At 34.6% G+C, this 18,398-nt stretch overlaps 1 protein-coding gene across 1 annotated transcript in view; it reads left to right on the top strand.

The window, feature by feature from the left end:
- Positions 1-398: 398 nt before the first annotated feature.
- The window catches only part of Tango6 (transport and golgi organization 6), a 29,801-nt gene continuing 11,801 nt past the window's right edge, over positions 399-18,398 (top strand). The window contains exons 1-13 of the mRNA XM_089243747.1: positions 399-753; positions 3,693-4,303; positions 7,213-7,321; positions 8,742-8,884; positions 10,179-10,314; positions 10,859-10,980; positions 12,133-12,289; positions 13,092-13,168; positions 13,513-13,628; positions 14,491-14,676; positions 14,881-15,001; positions 16,513-16,662; positions 16,781-16,885. Coding sequence (XP_089099873.1) covers positions 3,767-4,303; positions 7,213-7,321; positions 8,742-8,884; positions 10,179-10,314; positions 10,859-10,980; positions 12,133-12,289; positions 13,092-13,168; positions 13,513-13,628; positions 14,491-14,676; positions 14,881-15,001; positions 16,513-16,662; positions 16,781-16,885 — 1,959 coding nt within the window. The 5' untranslated portion in view covers positions 399-753; positions 3,693-3,766. The remainder of the gene's footprint in view (positions 754-3,692; positions 4,304-7,212; positions 7,322-8,741; positions 8,885-10,178; positions 10,315-10,858; positions 10,981-12,132; positions 12,290-13,091; positions 13,169-13,512; positions 13,629-14,490; positions 14,677-14,880; positions 15,002-16,512; positions 16,663-16,780; positions 16,886-18,398) is intronic.

Here is an 18,398-nt window from a genome sequence, read left to right as displayed (position 1 = left end):
GGAAATCACGGCCCAGGGGCCCCATGATGCTCTAAAGACGGCCCTGCTGGTAATGGTAACCCTAGTGAAACCTGTCAGAAAAAGAAAAAAAAAAAGTTGCATTCGTTGAAAATCCATACAAAGACAAACGGGAGGGGAGGAATTAATTTTCCCACGTAAAATAATCTGGATACCGTAAGAAATTACAGTAATTAATGCCGTTGTAAAGCTACATTGTTTGAAATTGGCGCGTTAAAATTTCCATTGCCTAAAGGTAGAACTTCTGCTGCCATGTATTAACATTGTGAGAGAAGTATGCAGTTGCTCTGATTTGTCAATAGATAGCAGCACAAGTATCACGATATAACTGAGCTGTAACAGTAACTTTACTTATAGCTCAGTGCGCGATATCGATATACGGATGATTTTATCCAAGAAATGATAATGAAAAATAATTCGCGATAGATGAATATGAAAATTAGCTTTTCATTAAAAAAAATAATGGAATAGTATTTTTCCAATAATACAGGATAACTAGAAATATTTAAAAAAGAAATTTTTGTCTTGCAACGTTTGAAGTCGCATTTGTCTTTCTCCTTTTAGAGATAACTTGGCTGATTGTTTACTTGAGCTCTTTGTAAACATGAGGGAAATTCTGTGTATAGATATCAAATGAATCCGTAAAAACTCCATCACACGTGGGGAAAAATGGAATCCCAACTGAAATCTATTTTTAAATATCTCAAGACACTAGTTTCTATAAACTCTTACGATGTTAAGTTCTAACTATATATTTTCTATTATATTCATTTATCAGTTTCGATTGTGTGCATGCTTGTATTTACGAATACATTTTTGTTCGCGTCATTTCAGCACGTTTTTAAAATATTAAATATGCATTGAAACCTCGTTACAACGATACCCGATATAACGAAAAATCCCTCTATAACTTGTTCGGAATAGTAGTAGTCTAATGCGGGGGGGGGGGGGGGGGCTTTTCAGCCCAGAACCGAAATCGGCAACAATATCACGACCCATGGGACTGACGGTATATCGAAATTAGTGCAACCCGTGACGTAATAAGTCCTTTTATATCAGGACAGGGCTCTGGACAGTTCTCATCTTTTTTTTTTTGCTTTTTCACTCTTTAAATTAACTACAGAAGGGGTCCGTGAAAAGATTCCAGCCTGGGGGGTCCCGCTCCAGGATGAGGGGGCCATGGCCACAGTGGTGGTTGGCTGAAGTTTTTTTTGTGGTTCCCAACTTTGAGGTGCGAATGCAAGCCGATCGCCCGGTTAAAAAGTCTCCCCACAGAGAGCAACAAACCTACAACAGTAAAATCTTCAACCATTATACTTCACTCATAGTCTGAAAAATAGGAGGCAGCACTATAACAACAGGCTAGCAACTAGGGGGGGGGAAGCAAGTGGGTCTCGTGGACCAGAGGGGGGTGCAAATTTTATTCTCAAACCTCTCCTTCAACATTTCAAGGGGACGGCAAAATGTGCACTTGCTCCGACTGACCAAACATCTAGTTGCGGCCCCGTATAACAAGCATTACACCGAAACAAGTTTCACATTAGGTTCACAACACAGAAACATACATTCCAATGTGTACCCATTCGTTAGAAGCTCCTCTGAGGAATATGAACGGGGTGCATGTATGATTTAGTAGTACTAGGGGCTCAAGAAGCCCCTTGGTTGGTGGTAGATTTGTGGGACCCATAGGTTAAGAACCCCTGGTCTAATGTTAAATTACTCTCGACATAACAACATCCTTTACTATAATTAATTCCTCTTTAATGATATTTTTAGAGGATATTTCAAAACCACCATATCAATATTCTTTGCCCCTTTAATATATTTCCAAATTCCTCACTAGTTTTTGTTCTTTTGAAGATTTGTTTAATGGCATTGGTATTTTGCAAAATCCACCCTCTGGAAGTGTTTTAAAGTAGCCATGAAGCTACTTTCTGCGTAGTACACAAAAAGTGTAATGCGGAAAAACTACTTTATTGGGTGAAACAACTATCTGAATTGTATTCATCAACTAATCAGTCAGAATGTTTTGCTGTGAATAACATTTATAAGTGCATTTTATTGAGGTACAAACGATAGCAATTCAAGAAATGTTAACAACACTATAAATTTGGTTGCCTGAAGGTAATGATATCCAGAGGCCGAATAAGGTCAGTTGAGGCCCTCCAGGCTCAGAAGAAACTGTTGGGTCCCTTAAATTAGAAAAGTGTAAAGTTGGAGTTTTTCAGGGACCAGGGCATGCGCCCGCCATGATGGTATCTGCCCTGGTAGTATCTCTCGATTTAACAATAACCCCTCTCTTCACCAATATTTTGCCTTTTATCGTTATACAGTCGATACTCAGTATAATGACCCTCTTTTTGTCTCGCCAAAAACAACATTATATTAAAAGTAAAACATATTCGATGGTTCTTATGTGAAAACATTTGGGACTTGTCCTACCAGTCATTGTAATGGAATGGTCGCTAACTATAACGTGGGGTTGTTATAATGAACATAGACTGTATCAAGGTCTCACTGTATATATTTTTTCATCCAATCGTTAAATATTTTACCATAAATAAAGGTTAACTAAGAAAGAATGGGTGATGGTTCCCTTTTGAGAAACAAATACAAATATAAAATTAAATTCTTTTGTTTCAATAGCTTTCAAAATTTTCCACGTGCTAATGATTTTATCAAACTTTCCTGTGAATATAGGAAATTTTCCCATAAGTTGGTGGCATGTGCTTCAACTTCCCCTCATAAAGTTGCCACCTCCTTGTGTTCACCTCCTTGCAATCTTAGCTAGAGTCTTCCACTTACAAAAATGAATGAAACCAGGCCGCAGACTTGAAAAGGTTGAGGTACACACACACACTAACCTAGAGTGTGTACAAGCATGTGAATGAGACCAAAACAATGTGCAAGCATTTGAATGACTAAAAGAGTGATGTAGAGAGTGTGTAATCATGGGAGTGACAAAAAGGGTGGCTTAGAGACATGAAGGTGTACTTACATGAGTGAGGGCCAAGCCAGTTATAGCACAAGGTGATAATGATAGGAACCAAGATACACCCAAACTCTGTCATATTAGGTGATGTAAACACGTTGTTCCCGGGAGCTTGAGTGCCTCCTGGAAACCTAACCCTTTATTGCATCTTGAGCAAAATATATATACATATATGTTAAGGTGTGTGGTCCATTTATGCACATTGCCAGTAAACAAGTGTAAAAAAATTAATTATCACAAAAAATAATGATAGAGGTAAATAAATCACATTAATCTTCATAATCAGGAATAGTTGTGGCCGATCAATATAATTTGATCAGCTTCTTTAAAGTTTGACTACTTTGTGACAAATCTGGTTTCATTTGGGTTTATGGGTAACTGAATCAATCTGCAGCAGGGTTGTTCCAATTGCACTCCTCCTCTTCGTCTCTGAATAGATGTATGAGGTCCCTGTCTACAGCACAGGGTGGCAAATTTGAGGAATGAGTGGTCAAGGAAATTAGACTGAAAAGAGAAGGTTGGCAAAACCATTAATCCACCTCTGAAGCTGCTGATATTTGGTGAAGACATCTTGTCACCTTTAAATCTGTTTACCCTATATCCAGCTAAAAAGGACAGAAACACAAATGATTTCCTCTATATTGCAATATATTTTAATTTGTTATTTGATATTATTTTACAGGCCAAAAAATTCAAATTTCTCAGAAAGATGCCATCTTAGAAGACTTGACGAGCAATGTACATTGTGTTTTCACCATGATCGAGACGGAAAACAAACAACTCTTCGAAGTTATTAAACTATATGTACACACGCATCCAGTCGATAAGATAGAAAAGTCATCTTGGAAGTTTGTTATGACTTGCCTTGTTCTAATGAAAAGCATGGGCGAGACTTTACAAGCATTAAAGAACGAGTGTGGACAACAAATAGATGTGTCACCACCGTCTTTAGAAGAATCAAACCAGCTGGGGCTTCTAAGCGTGGATGAAGAAAATACTCTGAGGAAAGTTTTCCAATTCGTCACGGTTCTTGGTATTCTATCCAACTTGATGTCAGGAATGAGAGCGATTTTGAGGACTCGTATCAAGGCCTTGCTCTCCGTCGAGGTTATTGAAGAACAGATCTCTCCGTATTTAAAATATCAGAGACTTATATTCTGCCTGTCCGTGCTGAGCGAAATATCACATCATGCCGTCATATGGGAGAGATTCCTGAAAAGTCATCGAAGTGATTTTCTTGCCGCCCTGTTCCAGATCTGCTATGCACCTATCAAAAAGATGGACGACAGTATGGTAAAAATATTGCATTATCTTAATTTAATGAAAACCACTAAAGTAATGGAGGCAAATTTATCTCTTCAAGTATCTAAAAATCCAAAAATTGTCTAAAAATTTAATTTTTTTCCCCCTTCTTTGATGTTTTGACAGCTGCAACAAAGCTGTTGCATTCCCTAGATTCTTTTCTCTGCTCCTAGTTCGCAGACAGCAACAAAAAACCAGGAAAAAATAATTTTTTGCACCAGGGGGTCATTTATTTACAATAACTTTCTAGCACTTCACAACTTTAAATAACAATTAAATTTTTAAAACAATTCAACAAATCTGATTGCACATAGCTTTTGACAGGAAACTATTGTCAATCTCACCCAATCAGCTTGTTTATAACTTAGGATAACATCATCACTCACTCAGTCCTATATGGGTATGTAGGGAAGTTGACTTAATCTTCACAGAGATTGTGACACATATTTGACGAGACTAGTCCTTAGCCCAGGGGTTTTCACTTGTATCATCCCCTTTTCCTAAGCAATGCTTATCTGTGGCTCCCAGAGCAAAAGAGTTAAAAAATTTAAGAGCAAAAAAATTTCAAAGAGTCTCTTTGAAGAAGGGTGAAAAACCTTTGTCAGGGCCACTGCTCCACAGCGGGCACAGTTTGAGAACCCCTGCCTTAGCCGGTACCAAAAAATGTTAACAATCAAGGCCACTCAAAAGAGTCATACCAATCATCATTAGGCGATTTTGTTCCGATCGCGGGTTGGGGAAATTTGACATGTTCACCCAAGTGTGAACCTTCTAAGAATGTAGGTGAATCACACAAGTACTTCATGTCGATCATATTGCATAAAACTCTGTGGCATAAAAACATATGTGGGAAAAGACAATTTTTACAAACACTGAAGTGGCGGCCAAAGGAAGAGCATTAGCGCTACCTGTCAGCAACTGCATGAAACTCAAATTTTCCCCTCTTTCTACCTATACATTATTCGATCAAAACAGATTAAAAGCAGATTCGTTATGATTTTTTTAAAATCGGATGATTATTTTTAAAACACCCTGAAGATCACGAATTTTATGATTTTTTTTTAATATTATAATGTTTTATTGATCTTTTAAGAAAGTCTCTCAGAAAAAGAAATTTGAATCTAGTCAATCGAAAGAAATTGATCAAGAACTGAAGGAAAGGAATTTTTTTTTTTCCATAAATTTTCGCCTCCATTGTACAAATACAAATGCAAATACAACGCCACAACAGGCAAATTGCCCAACGAGGTGGCTGACTTAAGATCATCATGGATCCCCGAGCCCCTACCTACTACTGCTAGACCACACATGCATCCCCCCTCCCCCCGTGAAACCCCCCCAACGAATCGGTACATGCGGGAATGTGCGTGTACGTGTAGTGCAACCTGACGTAAAGTTTGTTTCTGTGTAATGCTTGTTATGTGTAGTGCTGTCATCTGCCCCCAGTTTTACTAACTATGAGTGAAGTGTTATGATTGAATGATTTATCGTTGTAGGACTGTTGCTCTCTGTGGCGAGACTTTTTAACGGGGAGATCGGCTCGCATTTGCGCCTTGAAGTTGGGAACCACAGAAAACCAACTTCAGCCGACCACCACTGTGGGGTTCGAACCCGGATCCTCGCATCACGAGTCCGGCATTATAACCACTCGACCACCACAGCGGCATTGTAGAAAAACATTGCAAAAGCAGCTCCATATGCGTCACAGCGAATCGATTATGACATCAAGTACGGAAATGTTTGTTAATAAGTGAGGGGGGAACACCTTCTAGCCTCCCACATAGTCTTACAATCTGGTAACGGTAGTGCCAAAGTGGTGCAGTGGTAAGATGTTCGTCTTCCACTATCAGGGTTACTGTCAAAGTTCTCAGATTTGAAGCCGGGCAAGACCATCAGAAACAAGTTCTTTACCTACCAAGCCTGGGGTGACCACTTATATAGATTGCACCTTCATTTCATACCCAACTCCACTGGTTGGAAATTGCTATATTGCAATATACTGTATTACCAAAGTTGGTGTGCGGTAATGTAGCATAAAACTCTATAGCAACTTCCTAGGTCAGGCAACCATTGCCTGATATAACATTATATCACTGGACAACATTATTCAGCTATAACATTATATCACTGGACAACATTATTCAGCTCTAACATTATATCACTGGACAACATTATTCAGCTATAACATTATATCACTGGACAAGTCGGCTTCGAGCAGACAGGAACAAGTAAGAGAAGCTAGGAAATCATAAGAAGTGCCTAGAATATAATCAGATAAAATATATAGGCTATACAAGAAAGAAACAAACTTTTTTTTTCTGTCCGACCCGAAAATGAGTCGATCCCATCCAGAGACGTCACCACGTCAATTTATACATTCTCCTGAACAACGACAACCCATTTCAACAATGATCGCAACAGATTGACCATGATTACCCACTGTCATTCCAACTGACTGTAAACAGAATCAAAAAAGTAAACATTCACTTTTCTTAACAAAAATATTTACCTTTAAAAAACTATGACAAAAATTAGAGAACCATACCTTTGCTGTGGATGTCTATGGATAGGTTACGCAGTCATTTTATGAAAATGGTAGTTGTGAGCAGAAAATGTATATGGTAAATTAATATCAGTCATGCAGTTTTTTATTTGGTTATGTATCAGGGCTGGATAAATTGGGGGGGGGGGGGGGAATTAGGTGCCAGCAAAACTTCATATGAGCCTTGAGAAAAATGCTCTAAGTAGCGAAATCTGCATGTATAGATTACACTCGGGAGGTATTTTTTTACATTTTTTAAGGGTACTCATTACAGTACCCTTATAAAATGTAAACCTTAACAAATTCATATTGTGTGGATATTTTTTTACATAAAACAATCTTTTTTTTTTTCTTTTAGGATCAAGCAAGTGGAAGTTCCAATCGCATTTCAGAAACTAGTGATTCCTTGCCTATGTGCAAAAGAGAACTCTACACAGATTTCAGGTGGTTAAATAAAAGACTGATGGGTAATCTTCATAATTATTATATGCAGTGGCGTACCCACGTATTTGTCAGTGGGAGAGCGAAATATAATTAGGTGCCTTATTCTGTTCCTCATTCAGGCACAATTAAAATAAATTTTAAGTATACGAAGAAACTTCTTGCAAAAGTTTCAACCTTGATAGTAACCTCGTCAAGCAAAATTTCCCTTTTGAGTTACATGATTTTTTGTGAAAAATACACATTTCTCAAATTCAAGCGTAATTCTGGAAAATAGCTGAATTGATTGCGATTATTAAATTCTAATCAAGAAAGAATTGTTTGGTCTATCAGACCAGAGTATATGTACTGAACTACGGTGATTTTTGAGAGGCTTCAATATTAGCTGGGAAAGTTGTTGCAGATAAAAAGTTTACCATGATCTTTATGATCTTTAGAAACATTATTCTAAGGCTTGGTGTGACACATGCCATTTTTGTAGACTGATAACAATTTCATTCTTGAAGTACATTTCCAGCCTTAAAAAAATTGTTTAAATTAATTTCAACTCTATATAAAAGTTGTTTTATACCTTCGAAACCAAGGTGTTATGAAAAGATTTGAAATGTATCCCTCAATGTTTGCACTGATTTTAGGGAATATGGATTTTTTTTACCTGATTGTGGACACAAAAAGCAACTTAGCTAACCTTCCAGCAGGTGTGGCCTTTATTCTAACATGAAAGGTCTCGTGTTTCCTAGATATGCTAATTTTTAAAGTTCAAATTTGTGAAATTCCTGTAACTAAAATTTTGATACAATTAGTATCGAATTAATTAGCTAGTTAATATATATAAATACAGATTATATAAATTTAAAAAATGCATTTATTTTTGTGAAAGAACGCATTATAAGTATGTAAATAAACAAAGGAACTAAAAATTTCATGACTAGGGATTTTTACTAGTCATAGTGAACATTACAATTGCCCCTCGTATTTGTGGGGCTTACGTTCCGGGGGTCACCACGAATATGGAAAATCTGTGAATAACACAAATCATGGACTTTTGTTTTTCAGGCCTCTCGTTTTTATCTGCTTTGTGTGGCAGAAGTAAAATGGGATTCTCTGTGATGTTTTCTAAAAGAATATTATAACGGCTTTTTCTTCTTCATTTCAGTTAGTTTGTTAGATTTTTTTAATAAGACTTCCTCTACAAATTTTTCTACGTCTAACAACGTACAGTCAATGTCATCAAAACAATCCATTGCCGTTTTGAACTTACGAACCCTTTGCACTATTGTTGCTTAATGAACTTGTCTTCTTCATCTTCATGTGGTACCGCTTCAGTTTCAGGAAAAAGAGTCTTTTTTTTTTCCTTTTCTTTTTGGTGAGAAATTGGAAGGTTTAAATCTTGATTTTTTTTCTCAAATCTTTAAAGATCTTCTTTTTTTTTCCTTTCTTCATTAGTGTACAACAAATTGACTGATAAAGAATTCATATGTCAGATGAAAGAAGATCGGGAATACTTTAGCTCTGTATTGAAAATATTTATGCAAGAGCTCAATTCCTCAGCAATGATGTGGGAACTACTGATGCTGCAGAACTCTAGGGTAAGTCTTTTTCCCAATTTTTAGTATATTTTCAAGTGATTTTATTTTTCCAGTGTGAGTAGAATTGCCACATACATGTACAGTGCACTGTGTATCAGGAGGGGCAACTTGTTGGGTTCATTGAATCATTCCATATTTTATGGTAAAGGCCAACTTTTCCCACATTTTTTGGCTCTTAGGAGGGCTTTAAATCCATGTGTCGAACCTTGCTATAGCAAACCTATGAATATAATGAATAAAATTTTTGGTCCCATCTCATCAGTAGTGTATGCAAGAGGGGGACACAGAGGGTTTGGGGGAAGCCACAGGAAATCTCAGACCTTTAAAAAAACTAAGCATATGAAGCAGGTGTGTGCAACCTCTGGCCTGCAGGCCAAATAAAGTCATCCAAAGGAGTTTGTATCGGCCTGCTGAAAGTGAAGAATAGTATCAATTCATTAAGAATAATGCCTATCCACATTATAGGTACACTAGTTTCTGGCCTGCAAGCAGTATCTTTGTTACTGTAAATGTGATAAATCTGGTTACTATACACAATAACTGGTTGCAATAAATGGTGAGCATTTTATTAAGTTTGATAAATTTTCCTAAATTTTTATTTTTACTGGTGATTATCCATAGTATCCAAGCGTACTATATGATATACTACACATAATAATTCATACATGTATCATTTTTTGGGGTACAATCAGAAAATATGTATCACAATATCCGGATACGACTTTATTCATCACACATACTAGACTAATTTGGAATTTGTTTCATATTTATCAAATTCACCAATTACACTAGGGTGTTATGCATAATCACAGATAAAGGCAATAAATTTTAAGTATTTATCAAATTTACCAACAACACTTGGGTATTATGCATATTTGCCTGTAAAAGTGACAAATTTATCAAACTTATTAAGGCGACAGGTAAGTATGCATAGTAACTGGTTGTTATATATAATAACCAATTTATCGCATTTACCGTAACATTTATATTGTGTACCTGGCCCTTGAACTGAGAAGATCGTGCACCCCTGATATAAGATTAAGCACCCCTGATTTGCTTTTGATAATTTAATTATTTTACAAAAATATTTTATTCTTTTAGTGGTGGGGGGGGGGGGCTCTATCTTCCTGTATACGTCTCTGCAGCCCATTGAATGTTTTCTTATTAGATTGGATACAACAAACCAAATTTCCATTCCATGGAAGTTTATAATAACAAGGTTTGACTGTATTTTAACAGATAATTTTTTTCCTGACTTGTTTGGATTCTCAAAATTTTAAATTCATCTCAACAGTGCCTCAATGATAAGGATACGAATCCCAAAGTTCCAGCTTGGCTGAAGAAAATATGTATTGAAATGTTGGCTGACAAACTACTTGAAAAAAAAGGGGTTAAAACTTTCATTGAAGTTACTCTAGATAAAATGTGCGGTAAGCTTGAACATTTCATTTAATTTTCTATCTTTATTCTGTGCACAAAAGATATAAATTTTTAATTGAAACTGTAAATTTTTTTTCTTGGGCGCGGTAACCCTGGTTCATAAGATACTTGCCTAAAGTGTCAATGTTTAAAGTTGCAACAAGTTTGATGCCCAATTTTTCCTTGTTAGAAAGTTTCCTGATATGGAGGTACAACACAGAAACAGCTCCAACATGACCATAGAAAAAGATTGTTACTTCAGATAATCCCTCACAAAAGGGTTATCGCACCAACCTCCCAGCCAGTAAAAAGAGCAAACATTTTTTACACTACCATTTGGATTTGGCATAAAATTTTAGGTCCTTGCCTAATTAGCCCTCGTGTGCAGAAAATGGCAGTGTTGTGCCAAAAATGATCAAATTTTTCTTGTATGATTAAAAAAAAATTGTACTGCACTCAGTTCTTTCATAAATGAAAACGTCTTTGAGTCGATGAATATCCGTGCAAATCTACGTATGAGAAAAAATTATTTTCTTCTTTTTTTTTAAATTCAAGATGTTGATGTGGAAGCAGGATCATTGACAAGACATAGAATTGAAGCAGTTTCCAGACTGATTACAGAAAACCCTGTCAAGCACATTTCCAGACAGAAGTATGTAACCGGAATTTTGGAACAGGTATTTTCCCCAGCCCTTAGAACATTTAAATGTCTATGAATTTCTAATTGAATGTTTTTGAATTTAACTTTACCAGAGCTTGACAAATGCTAGGTTCCAGGTTGCCATGTCACCTAAAAAAATTTGAATTGTCATATAAAAGTTTCTATGTGTGTCATTGTTAAATTGGAGTATGATGATGACAAAATTTTTGAATTAACAGTCAGCCTGTCTACTCAGATGTTAAGAAGCTACCTAGGCTCAGAGGAAATAGTTGAAGAAAACATTGTTTTGGACTGTTTTGTCTCACAAAAAAAATGAGCTTGGCTCCTGAGAAATTTGACTGGAGCTTAATTTTTTTACTGATTTGTCAAACTCTGAACTAAGGTATCGTGTCAAAACATCACTTGTTTCATCACCTATTTGAGTATATTTGACATTGTTGCAACACGGAACCCTGAACTATACATATAACTGAACTAACTATTTGAAAACTCAATTGCTGTAAATGCTGTGTCAGGTAAGCAGGGCAATTGAGAAATTAGTTTCTGCCATTAAAAATATGCACAAACCAGGTTGATTTCTTGCCATGGATGATCAGTTTGATATATCAAAACCTGAATTAAGGGGAAAACAAATTTTAATATTTAACTTTCTGGTAATGCACATTTTAATCCTAATTTATACTTCTGTAAACCTGAGATCAAGAGATTTATTCTTGAGTACCTTTGGTCTTGAATGTATGCTATTGTTTATTGGGTCCTCTCAAATAGTATCTTGTGCCATGTCTGTAAGTTATATTTTGCTACATAATACATGTGCGAGGCAAATTTTCCTCAAAAGTAAGTGGCTTGAACATGTTTCAAGTACAAAGCAAAAATAATTTTTTATTATAAATTTCCTATGGCTCCCTAGGGAGAATTAATTGTATGTTCAAGTATATTTTATCGTTATATATACACATGTGTAAATGCCTGCCCAGAATAGTTAACTCCATTTAAGTTTGAATGTTAGTTTTAGTTTTAACAGCACTTCTAATGAAAGATGCAAAATATTTGAATGTGCATCAAAATGAAAACTCTGCTGTAGTTAGTTTTTACATCAAGGATAAAAGTTGCATCTTAAGGAAGACAGATTAAAATTTTTTTCTGTAATTTGTGTGTGTTTTCATAGGTTCTGGATATTGTGCATGAAAAAGACACCTCTTCAAAGCATGTATTCACAAATGTGGCTTGTTCGATAATTTTGCAATTTTCTGAGCTTGATTCACAGACCAGAGATACATGTGTAACATCCATTGTTTTCAAAGCTTTCAATAAATGCTTATCAGGTAAACTCGTGTTTGAAAAAGTAATTATTTTGAATTGTGCTTATGTACCTCTGTGTACAAGATTCATAGCTAACACCTCACACCACAAATTAATGACAAACCACTGATCCTAGAGTCACACTTCAAATTTAAAAAAACTATCTAAATAACGTGTGGACCTCAGATACATCATTCCCCATGTTGCAAATGGTCATAAAGTTAATTAAAATGTAAAAATTATATTTTTATACTGACACCCTGTCCTCAAAAACCCAATTAGAAAGTTGTTGCTCTGTCTCTCTTGAAGCCAACAAAAAAATTCCATGTTTCTAATGCAATGTTCATTGAGATATTTGAATTAAGAATCAGAGAAGAGTTGGGAAAAACAAACTAACAGAAAAAAAATTCCCCTCCCCCTTCATTTATGTTGTTTTTCCCAACTTTTCTTCAATTTTTTAATTCAAATATTTCAGCAAATATTGCACTTAGAAACATGGAATTTTGTTTTGTTGGCATCAGGAGAGACAGGGCAACAGATTTTTAATTGGGATTTTTTAAGACGGTGTCCATATAAAAAGTTATTTTTTTTTATTTTAATAACAAAACAACCCTTTGCAATATAAATGGTGTATTTGAGGTTCACACATTATTTGGATACCTTTTCTAATTGGAAGTATGTGCTTAGGATCAACGATTTGCCAGAAATTTTGCAGTGTGAGGTGTTAGCTATGCTCTTTGTATGTTGATAAACATTGTAGTTCAATTGAACAAATATAAACAAATTGTAAAAAAATTATTTCAGTATGAAGTTATTTAATTTTAGAGCACTCATTGGTTTTCGATGGAGAGAAAATTGTTGATGAAGATGAGTTAACTTTATGTATAGAAGATGTCTATAAAGTAAGAATTTATTTATTTCTATTCAGTTCAATGTATTGCAGTTTAAAAATTGATTTACTTATACAGACTAATTTGGTTTATTTATACTATAAAGCTCATTATACTACAGCTTATTTATACTATATACTTTTAAAAATTACATCTTTAGCAAACTCCAACTTATAACAAACTTATAAAATGATTTCCTATATGTGTAGTTGTATCTAAATATGTTGTTCAATAGTTATCCTGCTAAAGTTTTTATTAAATTTCCAACATAACATGTTGAATTAAATGTTGATATGGATTTATAACCATAATTTTTTTTTAAATTTTAATTTTGGATTTTTTTTTTCAAATTTCAGGTTTTTGTAGTTTATTGCCCCATATTACAAGAAGAGCAAATAAAAATACTGCTGCTTTTCTATCATTTATTGTTTGTTATGTATGTAAAGCTGCAAAGTGGGATATCGTTTCTAAGGTATGTTTCTATCTTGTATCACATTCTTAAAAACTGAATCATGTTTGTAAATATTTATGGAACTTTGTTTTTCAATTCCATCAAGAAGCTCATGAACAGTTATTCGCACAGGGACATTAGCTTAGTCTGTGGACCATACATAAGTTGGCTAGTGATCATGGGTCACAAACTGCCTCTACTGAATTATACATGTACATTCTCCAATAGTATTGTCATCTATCTTCCATAATAGCTCTTAGATAACTAAACTTAAATCAGTGTTAACTCAGTAACTAATTAAGTTAGTAGTCTATTTTTTTAGAGGGAGATATATATATATGTATATTTAAGTATCGTGTTGGATACGTTAGCCTTCTCTGTATAGAGAGACTTTTTAAAATGTGCAGGCCATGAGCCAGTAAACTCATCATGTGTGGATTGATATTTTGAATGATTGATACTTATATACACTACAGGCTGCAAGTCGTGCACATGAACTGAGATAGACTTGAAGGAAGGAGCACATGATCATGCTGATGTCAATACATACATATATATTTGGTCACCTATGCACATGTTTGATGTTGGAGAAGGGGCATTGCTCTTCCCATGACCAATGTATCTGCGCCCATGGTTGTGCACTTCTGATTTAGAGCCTCTTTCATATGATTTTATAGAGTGAAACTACTGTATATGATTGTGTGTGTTTTAACCCTTTGACTACGAATTTAAAAAAAAGACCTCAGCTTTCTGTGAAAATGAACAAAATAGGCTGCAAATAAAGCAAATTCAGCATTTGGATTATTTTTTTTCCGCACATGTCTTGTTAGTAGGTAAAGGGTTAATAAATGTTCCCTCCCCTAACATATTCATTTGTCATCAGGTCTATGGTGCAAGATATTTTGAAGGTGATCTTGAAAAGCTGTAGCAAGGACAAGGCTGTTCTACTTCTAAAAATGTCTGCTTTTGATGACTATCCATTGGAAGATGCACCTTTAGCCACAAGTATCGAATGTGTTTATGGGGACAGTGGTGGAATGGAAATAATCAGATACACAAAGCGAGAGATGTAAGACATATATTCGAAATAAATTCCGTTAAAGATTTGTTGATACAGTTAAACCAACTATGTCTAATCTATCTTTTTATCCAATCATGTGGTTGTCTGCTGTTGACATTATTTATTTCTATAAACCCTGAATATTTTCTTTGCTTCTATTTGTAAGTACATGAGGCATATGTAAGTGTTATTTTCGATTTTCTAATTTTACAGCCAAGATGATAGTGATGATTCAGTTGAGAGTATTGATTTAAGATGCCAAGCTGTCATCAAACTTCTAGAAGAGTTGTCAGAAATTAGATTGCGGGTTCCATTTTTTCTGCACCTTCTCAAGGTATTTTATAGTTGCTTAAGTTTTTAGAAAATTAATTCATTCATCATTCTTTCCCTCCATTGCTTTTATTTATATGCTACTTCACAAGCTTGTTACTGATGTTTCATATATGATATGATAATGAATGCAATAGTCAGAGACTAATATTATTTTTATATACAATTTTGGCAGCGTTAAATGAAATAAATAATAAAGCCATAAATGGTAGAAGTTACATTTACACAAAAGTTGTTTTTAATTTCTGTATAGTGCAATAAAATGATCTAATGAATATAGTGAAGTTACACAAAGTACTGTAAGGTTTACAACATTTCAAGTATTAAAACACTGTACTTTGAAAAATATTCTTTCGATGTTTTCCATCATTAAGCAATTCTTAGGGAACACCATAGTGCTCGCAAACAATAAACTTGAGATGTTTGTCACTCAAGAGCATTCTAAATTTATTTTCCTTATCGACCTCCATGGAAAAAAATGAATTCTTATCGCTTCCCCTGATTAAGCCAACCCACAAGATCTCATGTTGTATCTGTAGCTTCTACAGTCCTCCTGATCTGTTTCAGTGCCTTTCTCAAGAGATGATATCACCCATTTTAAAGAAATTTCATCTGATCCTCACAACCAGTAGAGCTCTTTTCCATACTATCTGTGAACATGTTTGTCAGGATGTCAGGTGTTTTGCACTTTGCTTTACTGCACCTAAATTTAACACAATGTATGAAATGAGTTCATGAAAAGTATCTCCCATAACCCAAAACTTAGTTAATCAAGGGTTGGATAAACCAAGGGAGTCCTACTATATCTTTCTTTAAGACCTAAATACAAGGTGGACGTAAATTGTTTAGGCAAAAAGAATGGTTTATTATGTTTAATTGTACTCGTACAACCAAACCTGAGAGAACACATGATTATAAGATAGTGAAACACATAAAATTTACCTCCTCTGATATTTGATGTGGTTACTCTTCATTATTCTGCAAATGTCCCATCTGTAAATCGGTTTTTATGTAATTCATGTTTGTGAAAACTTGTTCACGTCAATCAAACCAAGTTCAGTGGTGATTTGTAATTTCAATTAAAGAATGGATGTCGGAAGCAACAGACTGTAAACCTGGTCTTCAACGAAACCCCTTCTGAAGGTATCATTCTATGGCCACTAAGATCACCCCAGACCTTTAACCACTAGATTTTAGTATATGGGTGACACTAACATGCTCACAAATGTATGGTAGGAACTAATTTACCAATTTTACATTCGTAAAGTATTGAAGAGCAGCCACACTGAACATTTGCAGAAAATTTAAACTTTGCATGTTTCACTGTTGTATAATCATGTGTACTCTTATGGTTTAGCTGTGCGAGTATAACTTAGCATAATAAACCATTCTTTTTGCCCAACTAATTTATGTCTAACCTGTATTTCATTTATGTATTTGTTGTTCAAGCATGTGTCTCAAATTTGTTCTGGCATTATAAACTTTGGATTGATGTCAGCTTTTATTTTCATTTAGACTGCTGTGCAGCAGAGCAATGAGCAAAATGATGATGAAGCCAAAATTTTTGTTCAATGTTTGATAACAGTTAACCTGCTTGAGAATTTATCTGAAGTTATTGGGGAGGATTTATTTAGAAATGTCCTGGAAGCCATTGAAGTTATTAGAGTAAGAGACTTTGTCTTTAAAACTGACTTTTTTTCTCTCACACAATGTATCATTACAGAGTTGAAAAACATGAACAAAGTTCAACCTGTAGTTTGTTTTTTTTTTTTCTAATTTTCAGAGTTCCCTAGAATGTGCTGTTCACTGCAAAAACAAGATTTTCAGTGATGAATCAATCATGAATTTTCTGATAATTTTAAGTACACTAATTGGGTACAAGAATGAGGTAAGTATCATTTTTTTAAATTGTGTTTTTCTCTATGTGCAACTTCCATCAATTTTTTTTTTTAAATTTTTTTTGTAGAGTGTCGATTAGAAAAATAAATTTAGAACACTTCAGTGGTAAACATCTTAAGTTTATTGTTCTCTGAATCATTTGAGAGTGCTCAATGACAGAAGGCATCTTATAGCTCGGATCTATGTATGTAAAATTAATTTTCTGTCTCTGTGTGTATGTTCTCTATACAAATCCACAATTTGGAACTGATCGTTGCCAAATTTTGTATATATACCCAACAGGACCTGACTTGAATGATAGGTTACCTTAAAAGTTCCCCAGAGCTGAGTAAATGCTTGAAATTGGCAGAAAAACCATCAGGCAACAATGGTTCGTGGGCCTTCACAATGACTTTCAGCATATTTATTTTTAGTTACCGTGATTTCCAAACAATGCCTTTAAGAGATATTTACTCCTCTACAATAATTTGTCACTATCAATGCATCCAGTATATACAGAAAACTTGATCAGCACTGAGTATTATAGCTAGTTTTCAATAAAACCTATTCTATATATTATTTATATTTAATGTATAAGTTACACATTTAAATGTTCTTTAATTGGGTCGAAATAGACTAACTACAGATAATAAAAATGGCAAAGTTTATTTTTCTAAAATTTGTATCGGCAGAGAGAAAATATTTATTTGTGCGTTCTCTTCTCATGCAAAAAATCATGGATTGTGACTGCATTAATCATCTTGTTAGTTTATTCATGCTGTGTGTGTGTGTGTGTGTTAACTTCATGGTTATTTTATCACAAGGAAATGATGAAACTGAATAATTACTCTTGTAATTGTTTTGATTCACTTGGCATACATCAGACACTGTACTTAAACATTCAATTGTAGAGAAAAAAATTTATAACTTGTGCTGGAGTGTTTAGGCTATGGTAAATAAACCAGGACTTGACAAATCTCAGGTTGCCATGGCAGTTTGAATATTGATATTGGCGCCTAAAATTTTGTGCATTAGATTGTTAGATTGGAATGTAAAGATGAGACAAAATTTTCCGATTTCATTGCAGTCTTTCAACATCAAAACAAATCATTTACGTCTTGGGAAAAGTCAAAAAACATTATACAGCACTGGTTTACTGGTTTTTCATGAAGCAAAATCATGCTTGGCTTCTGGAAAATTTCACTGGCACCTAAATATGTTTTTTGATTTGTCAAGCACGGTGATAAACATATATTATAGTCCTAATGATTGAAATTGAGGTGTTGAATTTACTTATAATTAATGGCTTAAAAAAATTAAATGTTCTAAAATTAATTATACAACAATATTTTAGCAATTACAGATAAATTAGAATGTGTTGTAACAGTCATTGTCTTTTTGTACAATCGTCACACAAACCTACATGATGTCACTAACTAGTCTTGAACACTATGCCATTTCGAAGAACATCTTTCCGATTTACAAACTTTTGATTTTATTCAAGTCCATTCAAATTCATAAAA

This window comes from Pholcus phalangioides, unplaced genomic scaffold (genome assembly GCF_987345545.1).
Source record: "Pholcus phalangioides strain wild (caught in Gottingen) unplaced genomic scaffold, Ppha-v1.0 ptg000015l_1, whole genome shotgun sequence".
Taxonomy (NCBI): domain Eukaryota; kingdom Metazoa; phylum Arthropoda; class Arachnida; order Araneae; family Pholcidae; genus Pholcus; species Pholcus phalangioides.
Note: the sequence above shows the minus strand (reverse complement) of the source record. Positions and strands in the feature narration are given on the sequence as shown.